Source organism: Penaeus chinensis, chromosome 41, assembly GCF_019202785.1.
Source record: "Penaeus chinensis breed Huanghai No. 1 chromosome 41, ASM1920278v2, whole genome shotgun sequence".
NCBI classification, from domain to species: Eukaryota; Metazoa; Arthropoda; class Malacostraca; order Decapoda; family Penaeidae; genus Penaeus; species Penaeus chinensis.
Genome location: NC_061859.1, coordinates 624,324 through 638,623, shown reverse-complemented (window position 1 = coordinate 638,623; position 14,300 = coordinate 624,324). Strand labels below are relative to the sequence as shown.

The 14,300-nt window shown below is 44.7% G+C and overlaps 1 protein-coding gene across 1 annotated transcript in view; it reads right to left on the bottom strand.

The window, feature by feature from the left end:
• Positions 1 to 149: 149 nt before the first annotated feature.
• Positions 150 to 14,300, bottom strand: part of LOC125047714 (damage-control phosphatase ARMT1-like) — a 23,900-nt gene continuing 9,749 nt past the window's right edge. Inside the window, exons 2-9 of the mRNA XM_047646098.1 lie at positions 8,649 to 8,754; positions 8,376 to 8,490; positions 7,648 to 7,783; positions 7,156 to 7,321; positions 5,173 to 5,344; positions 3,821 to 3,989; positions 3,446 to 3,623; positions 150 to 653 (exon numbers count right to left, since the gene is read on the bottom strand). Coding sequence (XP_047502054.1) covers positions 423 to 653; positions 3,446 to 3,623; positions 3,821 to 3,989; positions 5,173 to 5,344; positions 7,156 to 7,321; positions 7,648 to 7,783; positions 8,376 to 8,490; positions 8,649 to 8,754 — 1,273 coding nt within the window. The 3' untranslated portion in view covers positions 150 to 422. The remainder of the gene's footprint in view (positions 654 to 3,445; positions 3,624 to 3,820; positions 3,990 to 5,172; positions 5,345 to 7,155; positions 7,322 to 7,647; positions 7,784 to 8,375; positions 8,491 to 8,648; positions 8,755 to 14,300) is intronic.

Below are 14,300 nucleotides of genomic sequence, written 5' to 3'. Positions count from 1 at the left end.
ATATATAATATATAATATATAATATATAATATATATATTATATATTATATAATATATAATATATAATATATAATATATATTATATATTATATATATTATATATATATATATATATATATATATATATATATATATATATATTTCTTGAAGAATATAAAACAGAAACAAAAGAAATAGCTCTGACACAACTAAGGACCTCAACATCTCGTCTCTCTTTTATCTCTTACTCTCTACAAGTCTCACCATTGTCCAAAATTTTATGTCCAAAATTTATGTAAAAAGAAGAAGTAGAAGAAGAAGAAGAAGAAAAAAGAAGAGGAAGAAGGAAGAGAAAGAAAAGAAACAGAAAGAGCTAAAGGAGGTACACGTCACATGGACAAGAGGGACAGTGAAGGAAAGCAGCAGTTAGTCTTGTGAGCAGATCAAGAGCCGGTGCACAGCTGGATCAAGCCATAATCCCCGCTGATGTTCCAGTCGCTCGCAACTGCAGCTGTTCTCTCTGCCACCCCTGGGGCAAGGCCTACCACAGGCCCTCCCTTGGCTGTTCTCAGGACCAGGATCGGGGCTGGGGAGAAACCCCGGAGGCTACGCTGGAAGCTCGAGTTCATTGACCAGTCCAGGTCCCCTGTGAGCTTGCGATAATTGAGATCCCCCTGAGAAAAAAAAGGATAAGTCAGTATTCTTTTTGGGCTCAAACATTTCATGTGTTGCGGCGACTTTAGCCACCTTCTCGAGATGGAAGCTACCTGTGAAATGTTCTTTATTGTGACTAATTAACAGATTGTTTCAACACAATATCTTCCTTTTCCTGGTAATTTCTCAGTATTACTAAATTATGCATTGAAAAATCTATACAATAAATACAATAATACTACTCTACATAGATAATACTCAACTACACAGCTAGAATAAATACTTTAATAGGCAAATTGCTAACATCTTAATCCACTGTCACCAGGTAGATGTACTGTCCACTGCAGTTTTGCCTTGTGAATTTTGTTTGCACACAGAGGGTTTCACAAGTGCCCAATTACCTAATTTCCCTTTTTCTCAAGTTTTCAGCAAGCGCTATTAATATCAGTATTGTTATCATTTTTCTGATGCTACGATTATTGTAATGATATTAACGATAGCTAATGACAGCACTAAAGAAATAAGATTTCCTCCCCCCCCCAAATATCAAGGAAAAGGATAAACATGAGAGACAGATAGTAATTGACTCCTTGACTGTATGCACCTACCTCCCATCACTAAGACGGGAAGTGCAGAATGAGGGTGTAAGAGAGGGAGGAGGGCAAGGATGAACAGAAAGTGACAGAGGGGAGGGAGAGAGGAGTACATATATGGTCAGAGAACAGAGGGAAACAAAAGGATAATGAGTAAGAAGATAGATATATATAGATAAAATAGTGACCACTGTTATGATTGGACAAAGAGAATATTATCAATGCTAAGTCACAGGAAATGCTATTGAAAACCCTAAACAACATCTCGATCAAGCATGCATAATGACATTGTAAATGCATAACTTAGAGTAAAATGCTTTCTTCGTTCACACATCATGACTTGTATATACTGTTTAGTCCTATCAGTTGTTGCACTGAAATAAAATTGAATTAGAAAGTAGGGGCTTACAAATGTTATTGATTAACTGGTAAATAGCCAGTGTAGGCAGTTATATACCCCCACCCCACCCTAAAACACAGTTGTCATTAAATCATTGATAGGCTCTATATGGGATAATAACTTTAAAAAATTTAAACCCAATGATCTGGATGACATAACCGTCACATCATGAAAACAAATTTCCATCGTGGAATAACTTGGTTGTGAGTCAGGGTGATGCGAACTTACTGTTGTAAGCATTTCAGTTGAGGACTGGGATGACAGCAAAGAGTCACCACGAGGGCATGAAGCTCTTGGAGGCTGATTAGACTCCTCTGACATTTAGGAAGGGACTTTTGCATAAACGAGTGTAGAATGTAATGTCCGTGAGTCATGACTTAAGGAGCATTGACTCAAAGTAAGATACTAATTCCGTGCTCAGGATCCTATTCCTGGCCAACAAGAATGGTGGTGCAAATTGTATCACAGAAAAATGAATATTACAAAAAGAAAAGAAAAAAAATAAAGGAAAAAAAAAAAATGAACAAATAAAAGGCAACAAAATGTTACTTATTGTTATTATTCTTGCATGGAGTTATGGCCTAACTAGAGAGATAATAGGGAGTCTGTGCACGGAAAGCAGTCTGTTACCATCTGGATAAAGCAAATCAAAGGACAAAAATGGACATTGGAAAATGGCAAAAGAGATAAAAATATGCATAAAAAGAGAAAGTAACATTGCAAATTTTAGGCACACAGTCTTATCCCCACACAGAAATGTTCACGTGCACCTGGCCTTCAAGCTGTAGCCAATCAAGTAAGCCTAATGCCCATATTTTGGGCCATGTGATGGCTGTGAAGTGTCCAAAGGGCTCCAGTATTATATCTTATGACATAGTACTGACAATATTCTTTCTGTCTAATCAAAATGGTGATCACTACTTCATCTGCATATATCCAAAACTCGAGACTCGATATCCTTTCCCTCTTCCTTCTCCTGCTCCTCTATATCCCTTCCTACATCCTCTTTGCCCCCTTCTCTTTCTTACTCCTCTTCCCCCCTTCCTCTCTTCCCCCATCCCCCTGTACCTAATCCCAACCCCATTTCTTTCATGGCCCTTACACATTAAGTCAAATGCCCTTGCATTACAAGTCACATTGTTGTTGGCATTCTGCATATGATTTCTCAACTATATCTCCCTGTCTTACAACAATATATAGCAATTTCCTTGTAAGTGTGACATGTGCAAGGGTTTCAATATGAATTTAGCCACTTAGCACTATCAATATATATTTAGAATGATAAAACCTAGAGTCTTAGCTCATCACAGGCTTTAACTGGCTGCCAAACAATGTCACCAGATAAAATTTGTTGAAGAGCATTAGGCGTGTGTGGTTGGAAGTGCCGCTGACTGTACATGCCCTTCCACCATCAACGGGTTAAATTCCAAGAGAGAAGATCCTTCATAGAGTCCTTTCATGACAAAGACAACAATGTTATAATAATGAAACAATAAAATAAACAACGGCCTTAATTTTTGCTTGTGAACAATCTTATTGCCTTTACATATGAAAGCTACAATGAAGAGAAAAGATCTCTAGGATGAGAACATTTTTATGGCAATTTTATCCTTTTTTTCTCTCGTAACAATTCCTTGATGGGGGGGGGGGGGGGGGGGGGGGGGGTAAACCTTTCTTATGGTAACCAATTTCCTTTAGCAGGTCCTCATATTTTCATGGTCAATATTCCATACACAAAGCTAATCAAAAACATTCTGAACTCAATTTTCACTCTCTTGACCTAAAACTCCTATTCCCCCTCTTCCCATTGACTTCGTACCTTAAATATAATTAAGGACGCTTTGCAGAGCTCCGAATAGAGCCGTGGATCAAGCTCATTCATGGAGGCAAAGTCGTGATGTTGCGTCCAGAACTTGTTCTCACTAATTTTCCACTGGCCAGTGGACAGGTAATTCGCCCACTTGTTGGCTATCTCGGCATTGGAGTCTCCAAACTCTCTGCCAAAAGAAAATATGAAATAAAAGAAATAGATGATTTAACAAAACCAGAAAAATATGAAGGATTACTGATATTTTTTCTCTCTTCCTTAGTCTCTCTTTTTCTCAAAATACGAAAACAAGATAAAAACAATTGAAACCCCTCATTTGAAAGAATAATCAGAGGACATCCCGGTGCATCTCTTTTGCCTCCATACCTAAGTTTCTCGATGGTCCACATCAGGTCCGAATGCAAGGTGTCCGACACAAACCACGGCCGTGTCTTGGTGTGTATGGTGACGGACGTAGCCAGCGCCGACTCCATCAGGAATGTCAGGAAGCAAAGGTCACTCACCAGCTCAAACCCTGCATTGTCTAACACTAACACTGGAGGGAGAGAAGTAGGCCACTTGTGACTTAATCTTTTTAACAAAGCCCTGTTTAAATATGAATAAATAAATAAATGAAATAATGACAATAATGAAAAATAAGAAAATAAAAAAGTCACTGAAAAAAAAAAAAAAAAAAACTCAACACTATCTCATAACAACTATACTCCCCTTAATTTGTATCAGCTGAAAATGCCCTCTCTACAGGCAGCCAATAAAAAATTATTCCAAGAAAAGGAGAGCAACAGACATTCACACAAGGAAAATATCAGAAACATTTTGGGAAGAATTTATGCATTACAAAAACAAAAGTTATTCCAACTAGCTGCTCCACTACTGTAATCATGCTCATGTTCAAGCATATTAACCCAATGACCCCAAGAAGGCAAAAATGCATGCAGCGTCCACTGTAATTTTAGCTTATTGATTATGATTACCCAGAGATGGCTCCACAAGTGCTTAGTCACCAAGGAGTCAATTATCAGGCCTACTCACCTCCTCTGTTTACCCTTTTCCTTGATTTTCAGAAAGATTCTCCGTTATTTCTTGTTGTTATTTTAATTTTAATAATAATAATAATAATATCCATAATAACAACAACAGTATTTGTATTCACAGCATTAGAAAAAAAAAAAAAAAAAAATCCCGCATATCAAAGGATCGGGGAAATAAAGCGAGGCCGCTAGAATCTATAATATAACTGACTCCTTGGTGGCTGAGCTCGTGGAGTCATCTGGGGGCAACAAAATTCACTCAACATAAAACTGCAAAATATGAATTAACACAGCATGAATGCCATTCAGTAAAATCTCCAAGTAAGCATATATATAGTAACAACTGAGTGGTACATCTGGCCGACACTGCCTACATACTTCCATCTTTTCACTTAGAACCCCACTGATACACTCACCTGGGGACAGTTAACTAGGTAAATATATGTCTAGCATTCTTAATCATTATTAAGAATTGATTAAGACATTGCCATATCATCTGTGAATATTACCTAACAAAACCCTTACTAATGCATGATACAATGAAAATTTATACTCAAAGATTAACATTTGTATAACAGCCTGAATGTGTACTTACCACAAGCCACAAAAAGGTTTCAGAATAAAGAAAAGAAGAAGTAGAAAAAGAAGAAGAAAAAGAAAGCAGCAGCAGAATAACTGACCACTCACCTAGATCTCTCTGGTCCTCAGGAAGTGACACTAAGAGCTGCCACAGCAAGTCAGCATTGTTGTCGAGGATCTGCGGTCGCAATTTGTCTAGTGAACTGAAGATGTCAGACTCTTGCGCTCTGTCCGCACCACCAGATATACTAAGGTCGCACCTGTTACCCCATAGACAGACCTTGCAGGAGAAATGTCAATATCAGTGACACAGATGTTATTAACAATTTAGGACAAAATATTTCACAAAAACATTAAACCCTTAACCAAGGAAGCAGCCATTTCCTGTCCTTACAACTAATAAGGTGCACATGCCAATGAGTTCAGAGTAAGTGTAAGCAGTGGTTCTTCACCTGGGGGGCATCAGTAATTTCCAAGGGGGGTGCAAGCCCTTGGGAAAAAGCAGGAGTTTCCCTAATCACATTTGTTAATCTCTTAATGAGAGCATGGTCAAATAATGAGAAGTTAACAATAATGTGACTAATTCATATTCAATAAAAAGACTAAGAATATATCTAAAATTTTCTTTAGGACCTAGGAGGGAATTTTATTCATAGATGCAAGGGGGTGTGGGGGGGAAGGACAAATTCCTAAAGGGGGTGTAGTAGTAAACAGGTAAAGAACCGCTGGTGTAGAGGGAGAGTGGCTAGAGACGGGAGACAGTAGGTTATCACATGAGTAGACCTCGGTAAGTCAAACGTGGGATGATCAACCTCTTCATGGACCAGGTATGAGGGTAATGGTAGTAGTTGTGGTGGTTGTGTGTGTGTATTATTCTCAAATTCTACATATAAAGTGGGGAATAAATGTGTACATCATCTTGTTTCTTGTAGAAATAGTATTCAACAATTTCATATTATGTTTTGATTACTTTACACTTTTATTACAAAATTTACTCATTTGGATAATGATAGATTTTGCCAGGTGATTTTTTTCTAGGAAATGAGCACATGTGTACCTCCATCTCAAAACATACTTACTATTCTTGAAAAAGTCATAAGCTGGCTGCTTTTTGTAAATCAGACTTGATGAGAAAAAATGAAGCCATAATTAAGGAGTCAATAATGAATTCATAAAATACAGACAATTACTCAGGTTTCTGACTATACAAATAGTTCTGGCAGAAGATATACAAATCATAATAAGATATTTGTTAGACAAGAGAGAGGCCCTTCACCTTTATCTCACTGCACTTAAGCATTGAGCTGTACTTCCCAGCAAAGCTTCTGGCCAGAGCCCAGGCATGAAGGCAGCCAATGTCACTTTGTGTGGCTTCACTTACATTCTTCAAGGTATACTAAAGAGTAATGAAAAGTTACACACATGCATCTCCAAGCAGAGATACAGCTTTCCAATGTAGTCTGACAACACCTTTGCTCTTTAGCAATTCTATAAATAAGGCAACCAGGAACAGGATTGCATAATGACTGAATTTACTAAACTGGTACAGTGTGATCTCACACACAGCCACTCAAGTGTAGCAAGCCCACACCTTGACTGAATCTGTGGTTGACACCCCCAAGTGTAAAGGGTTAAAGGCTACCTACATTTATATTTACATTTCCCGGCAACTGAAAGTCATTAATCAAATATCAACAAGTAATGAGACCTTGTGAGATCCTTAGAGATGATATAAAACAGTTGTTACAAGACCTGTACCTCATTCCAGACATTCCAGAACTGGAAAGGATATGTGCATCAACTGTACAGGGGATTATTTTCATGAAAAGAGGCTTACGGACTGCGTAATAAAAGAAAGAAAAGAAAGAAGGAAAGACAAAAAAAAAAAAAAAAAAAAAAAATCCTTGATCTCTTTCATTCACTAATTCTCTATAATCTTTATTAACATGTTATCTACACCCTATGAAAAAATATAACAAAATACATTCTACTCATATATACACAATACCCAAAAACCACAACAATTCTACTCCTTCTAAAAACATTTTCTTTCTCTTCTTTTGTTTTATTTTCTAGTGACAAGGCCCTTACCTCCAATAGCTGAATGACATGCTGCTTAAGTAACTGTTGTGTAAAATTACTGGCGGAGTTGCACGCTGTCATGACTCGCTTACTCAGGGAGTCCACAGCCCCCTTAGAGTCAACGAGAGCCTTCTGCTTCTGCACTAGGAACGGGTCGAATCCCCTCAGCGGATCACTGCCAAGGGGAGTCAGATTGGTCTAATTTTTGTGAGCTGCGGTCGTAATTATACATAATGGATACAGTATTAATCAAGTGCCTTTGTCAATTCTAGTTGATAACAATCTAGGAGGCTCTTTACATTATATCTAACATATTACCATCACAAAAATGCACCTGAAAGAGTTATACAGACACAGGGAATACATATAACACGAATATCAAAAAAAAGAAAAATCTATTTTTTCTCCTCTTTTAAATTCTAAACCAATATATCCTATCCATATATCTATCTCAGTGAGTGTAAACAACCTCCCGGTAAACAATTCCTGGGCAACACCCACCACAAATAAAAGGCCTCATGAATTCTGGCATACATGTAGCACTCTGCGTAGAGCCAGGGTGCAGTAAACCACTTGGGTTGCTCCTCATTCTCAATGGTAAACTTCTCCAGCTCTCGGTTGTATTCATCGGAATCATCTGGTGAGGATGTTTAGGGGTTTTAGGCATAGTAACCACAATCCAACCTTTACAAACACTACCTCATTGCAAGACATGCATGCAAGGTATTCATGTCTTCTAAAAACCTTTCAGTCCTTACTGTCACATACATCAATGGCACCAAGACTACAATGGGATAATGAGTCTGCAGGATCAATGGTTTCCATCATGAAAAACTAAACTAGAGATCCCAAATGGGGCCCTCGGGTGCACAAGGCTTCCTTCCTGCTAACCCAACTCACACCAGGTAAAAGGTGACGTATGAAATCTTAAACTGTATTTCTTTTACCTCTGTTCTTTTTCAAAGGCAACATGTCTATTCTGTCTTAACTATACCAGTACTATTGTTTTATGGGCAGAGTTCTGCTGTCACCTGTTAACACATGAGAATATACAAATTCAATTTCCCAATTCTGCATCTCAAACAGAGCAAGTAACTCAGAAGACACTCCAGAGATAGCCTTTGTCCCCTTGCAAACACGTCTTCATCCAAAATCTTCACATACCAAGAATCCCACAATATTCACTCAATGGATTTTATTCAGTATCAGAAAAAGGGCATCTTGAATACCATGGGGAGATGCTGAGGGATCCGCCTGCAGTATCCTGAACGGCTTGTTGGTCTGCATCTCATTCTTGAGTTGTGAGAGTCTCCCAATAACCTCCTTGCACCCTTCCTGAGCTGCCTGGAAATATGCGGGGAAGTTAAAGCTGCAACGCCATACCATAAATGGAATAAATTTCACTGCGCTGAGCAGAACACTCCAAGCAGCCAACCAAGCGACTCCCTATTGTATTTGTCACTTATCAACTTAAATCTCATATCTTCTCTAAATGGTCTTACCTCTCCATACTGCTTTCCTATGGACACTTTCTCACGGCAGAGAAAATCAATGACTTTGGTGAGGATGACTGGCAGACGGTCCTTTATGGTCAGGTAGGCAAAGCTTCTGCAGAACAAGGTAAGAGATATCGTTTATAGCTACGCCAAGGCACTCTATGACACTACCCAGAAAAAGATAAAAAAGAAAGAGATTGAAGCAAATTACAGCAAGTCTCTTCACTCCCACAAAGGCATGTATAGCAAATGAGGCAAGATTGCAAATACAAAACTATGATGCAACTTCAGTTCTATAACCATTCTCTACTCTTGGGATGGCTGTCCACTTGCGTTCCTCTCTTGGTTTCTGATGTACCAATATCAGGGGTGGCAAAAACAAAACTATGGTTAAAAAAAGAAAGAAAGAAAGAAAGAAAAAGTTTAAACCATGTTGTGGTTAGCTTAAAACAAGGGATTTTTTTTTTTTTTTTTTTTTTTTTTTTTATATATATTTACTGTGTTACTTTAATCGCATTTCTGTTATTCCATTTCTCTCTATGAGCTTGAAATGAAATAATAAAATAGGAGGAAGGAGAGGAATAAAGAGAAAACAAAAAAGTGAGAAGGAGAGGGGTTGAAAAAGGAGAAAAGAGCAACATGGGCTGAATGAATCTCTCTCTCTCTATTATTCTCCCTCTTTTACTAGCACCTTCTCTCTCATTCTCTCTCCCCCTCCCTCCCCCCCTCCTCTCTCTTTCTTTCTTTCTTTCTTTCTTTCTTTCTTTCTTTCTTTCTTTCTTTCTTTTTCTTTCTTTCTTTCTTTCTTCTCTCTCCTCTCTCTCTCTCTCTCTCTCTCCTCTCTCTCCTCTCTCCTCTCTCTCTGCCTCTCGCTCTCGCTCTCTCTCTTCTCTCTCTCTCTCTCTCTCTCCCTCTCACTCTCTACTCTCTACTCTCACTCATCTCTCCTCTCTCTCCCCTCCTCTCTCTCATCCTCTCCCTCTCCCTCTCTCTCATCTCTCCTCCTCTCTCTCTCTCTCTCTCCCTCCCTCATCCGTCTCCTTCTCCTCCTCCTCCTCTCATCCCCCTCCATCCCTCTCTCCATCTCTTCTCCAACTCTCTCTTCATCTCTCTCTCTCCATCTCCCCTCTCCTCCTCTCCTCCTCTCTTCTCTCTCCCCCTCCTCCTCTTCTCCCTCCTCTCATCTCTCTCTCCTCTCGCTCCTCTCTCCATACTCTCTCCTCCTCTCCTCTCTCTCCTCTCCTCTCTCCTCCTCCTTCCTCTCTCTCCTCTACGATCCCCTCTCTCTCTCACTCTCCCTCTCCCTCTCTCTCCTCTCCTCTCCTCCCCTCCATCTCCTTCTCCTCTCTCCTCTCTCTCCTCTCCCTCCCTCCTCTCTCCTCCTCTCACCCCCTCCCTTCTCTCTCTCCTCTCATCTCACCCTCTCTCCCCTCTCCTCCTCCCTCTCCTCTCTCATCCCTCTCCCTCTCCACTCTCCCTCCCTCTCTCCCTCTCTCTCTCTCATCCCTCCTCCCTCCTCTCTCCCCTCTCCTCCCTCTCCCTCTCCTCTCCCTCTCCTCTCCTCCTCTCTCTCTCCTCTCCCTCTCTCTCCATCTCCCTCTCCTCCTCATCTCTCCTCCCTTCTCTCTCCTCTCCGTCTCTCCTCTCCTCTCTCTTCCTCTCTCTCGCTCTCTCTCCTCCCTCCTCCTTCACCTCTCACTCTCCCTCTCTCCCATCTCCTCTCCTCTCTCCTCCTCTCCTCTCCTCCTCTCTCCCCTTCTCTCTCCCTCTCCATTCCTCCCCTCCTCTCTCTCTCTCCTCTCTCTCTCTCCTCTCTCTCACTCCCTCTCTCCCTCTCTCCCTCCTCTCTCCTCTCCTCTCATCCTCCTCTCCTCCTCTCTCTCTCTCTCCCTCTCTCTCCTCTCCTCCTCCCCTCTCTCTCCTCTCTCTCTCTCCTCTCACTCCTCCTCTCTCCTCCCCTCCCTCCTCTCTCTCTCTCCGTCTCCTCCCTCTCCTCATCCCCTCCTCTTCTCCTCTCCCATCTCTCTCTCCCTCCCTCTCTCTCTCCCTCTTCTCCCTCTCCTCCTCTCTCCTCCTCCTCTCCTCCTCTCTCTCCTCCTCCTCCTCCCTCTCTCCCTCTCCCTCTCCTCTCTCTCTCTCCCTCCTCTCTCCTCTCCTTCTCTCCCTCCCTCTCGCTCCTCTCCTCTCTCTCCTCCCATCCCTCTCCTCATCTCTCTCCTCTCACTTCTCCTCTCATACTCTCTCTCTCCTCTCTCTCCCTCTCCACATCTCTCTCTCTCTCTCTCTCCTCTCTCTCCTCTCCTCCCTCCTCTCTCTCCTCTCCTCTCTCTCCTCGTCCTCTCCTCCCTCTCTCTCTCCCCTCACTCCTCTTCTCCTCTCTCTCTCCTCCTCTCTCCCTCCCTCCTTACTCCTCTCTCCCCCCCCCTCCTCTCATCTCCTCCTCTCTCCTCCTCTCTCTCTCCCTCTCGCTCCTCTCTCTCTCCCTTCATTCTCTCCCCTCCTCTCTCTCTCTCCCTCTCCTCTTCCCCCCTCTCTCTCTCCTCTCCCTCTCCTCTTCTCTCCTCCTCTCTCCCCCTCTCCTCTCTCCTCTCCTTCCTCTCCCCTCTCCTCCTTCCTCTCTCCTCTCTCTCCTTCCCTCCTCTCTCCCTCTTCTCTCTCCTCTTTCTCTCTCCTCCTCTCCTCCCTCTCTCTCCTTCTCTCTCCTCCTCTCCCCTCTCCTCTTCATCTCTTCTCTCCCTCCCCTCCCTCTCCTCTCTCCTCTCCCTCTCTCTCTCCCTCTCTCATCTCTCCCTCTCCTCTCTCTCTCCCCTCTCCCCTCTCCTCTCCTCTCTCTCCTCTCCCCTCCTCTCTCCTCCCTCTCCTCTCTCTCCCTCTCTCTCCTCTCACTCCCTCTCTCCTCCTCTCCCTCCTCTCTCCTCTCCTCTCTCTCTCCCTCTCTCCCCTCCTCATCTCTCTCTCCCTCTCCCATCCTCCCTCTCTCTCCCCCTCCTCTCTCCTCCCTCTCCCTCCTCTCCTCCTCTCTCTCTCTCCTCCTCTCTCCTCTCCCTCCTCTCTCTCTCTCCCTCCCCCCCCCCCCCCTCCTCTCTCCTCCTCCTCTCTCCCTTCTCTCTCTCCTCTCTTCTCTCTCTCTCCCCCTTCTCTCCTCCCCTCTCTCTCTCCCTCTCTCTCTCCTCCCCTCTCTCCTCCCTCCCTCTCTCTCTCCCTCTCTCCTCCTCCCTCCTCCTTCCCCTTCTCCCTCCTCCTCCTCTCTCTCCCTCTCTCCTCTCTCTCTCCCTCCTCCCCCCCTCCCCATCTCCCTCCTCTCCTCCCCTCTCCCCTCTCTCTCCCTCCTTCCTCTCCCTCCCTCTCCTCCCCCCGTCCCCTCTCCCTCCTCCCCCCTTCTCTCCCTCCCTCTCCCTTTCCTCTCTCCCTCTCTCTCCCCCCTCCTCCTCCCCTCCCCCTCTCTCCTTCCTTCTCCCCCCTCCCCCCTCCCTCTTCCCCCCTCTCCTCTTCTCTCCTCTCTCCTTCTTCCCTCCCTCTCTCCTCTCTCCTCCTCCCCTCTCTCTTTCTCATCCCTCTTTCTCCCCCTCTCTCTCTCCTCTCTCTCCCTCTCTCCTCCCTCTCCTCCTCCCCTCTCTCTCTCTCCTCCCCCTCCTCTCTTCCTCCCATCTCCTCTCTCCTCTCTCTCCTCCCCCCCCCCTCTCTCTCTCTCCCCCCCCCCCCCTCCCCTCTCTCCCCCCCCTCTCTCTCTCCTCTTCTCTCCCCTTCCCCTCTCTCTCTCTCTCCCCCCCCTCTCCCACTCCCCTCTCTCTCTCCTCCTCTCCCCCTCCCCCCCCCCTCCCTCTCCCTCTCCTCTTCTCTCTCCTCCTCTCCCCTTCCCTCCCCCTCTCCTCCCTCTCCCCCTCTCTCTCTCTCTCCTCCCCTCTCATTTTCCCTCCTCTCCCTCTCTTTCCCTCCCTCTCCCTCTCATTTCCTCCCTCTCCCTCTCTTTCCCTCCCTCTCTCTCCTCCCCCTCCCTCCCTCTCCCTCCTCCTCTCCCACTATCCCTCTCCTCTCCCTCTCCCTCCTTCTCTCCCTCTCCCTCCTTCCTCTCCTCTCCCTCCTTCCTCTCTCTCTCCTTCCTCTCCCTCTCCCCTTCTTCTCTCTCTCTCTCCTCTCCTCCATCCACTCTCACTCTCTCCCTTTCCTTTCCCTCCTTCCTCTCTCTCCTCTCCCTCTCCCTCCTACCATCTCTCTCTTTCTCACATTATCCCTCCCCCCCCTCTCTCACTCATCTTCTCTCATTCCTCTCTCTCTCTCTCTCCACTCATTCCTCTCATTCTCCCCTGAATTTCGCTCCTCTCTCTCTCTCCCCTCTCTCTTCTCATCTCTCTCTCTTCCCCTTTACTCGCTCTCTTTCTCTCACCCTTCTATTACTCTCTCTCTCTCTCTCTCCCCCCTTTCTCCCTCTCTTTCTCCCCCCTCTTTCTTCCGCTCACAATCATCTCTCACCCCCCTTTCTCACTCTCTTCCCCCTTTCTTTCTCTCACCTTCTTTCCCCCATCTCTCTCTCTCTCTCTCTCTCTCTCTCTCCGTCTCATCTCTCTCTCTCTCATCTCTCACTCCTCTCTCTCATCTCTCTCTGTCTCTCACACTCTCTCTCTCTCTCTCTCTCCCCCTTCCTTCTCTCTCTCTTTCCCCCCTACTCTCTCTCTCTCTCGCTCTCTCTCTCTCTCTCTCTCTCCTCTCATCTCTCATCCTCTCTCCTCTCTCTCTCTCTCTCTGTCTCTCTCTCCTCCATCCTCTCTCGCTCTCTCCCCCTTCCTTCTCTCCTCACTCTCTCCTTTCACCTCTTTCTATTTCTCCTCCCCCCTTTCTCTCTCCTCTCTCCCTCTTATTCTACCCCCCCCCCCTCCCTCTCACTGCATGAGGACAGAAGTTATCCAGCGTTAAAATCAACTAACATGTGATCTGAATAGTGGAACAGTCTTAAAAAGGAGGCAGATAGACTTCTACAGCACTACAAATACAGCCTTGTCTGCCTTAATCAACCTTGATGATAACATCAAAGAATCCCAAAGGGGTCATAGCATAGCCTATGAATTTCTACCTGATGGCCTGAAGAAAAGTGACAGTAGCTTAAAAAATAGCCCAGATGAGAGCTACGGCCACTAGCATAGTCTTACGTCTCTAAAGAGGCTCAAGGAAAAGTGCGGAAGAATCCCTTGCAGAAATACTATCTGAGGGAAATGCAAGGAGGGAGAGGGAGAGGGAGAGAGGAGGCGGGAGAGGGAGAGAGGAAGGATGAGAGGAGAGGATATGAGGAAGGCGGAGAGGGAGAGAGGAAGGAGGGAGAGGGAGAGGGAGAGAGGAAGGAGGAGAGGGAGAGAGGCAGGAGGAGAGGAGAGAGGACCGAGGAAGGAGGGAAGGCCAGAGAAGAAGGAGGGAATTGTGCTTACTATACCTAGAGTCTCAGTTTAATAGCCTTTGAGAAAAACGGCAAAAAACCCACTACTGGCCCTGAACCCTGCTGACCCTCCTCCCCCTCCCTCCATTATCTTTCCCTCTCACTCCTGATCTCTCGTCCTCTCCTCCTTCTCTCTCCCCTCCCTGTCTCTCTCCTGCTCCTTCCCTCCCTTCCTTCTCGCTCCCTCTCTCCCTCCCTCCTTTTCTCTCTCCTCACTCTCCCTCCCTCCCTTT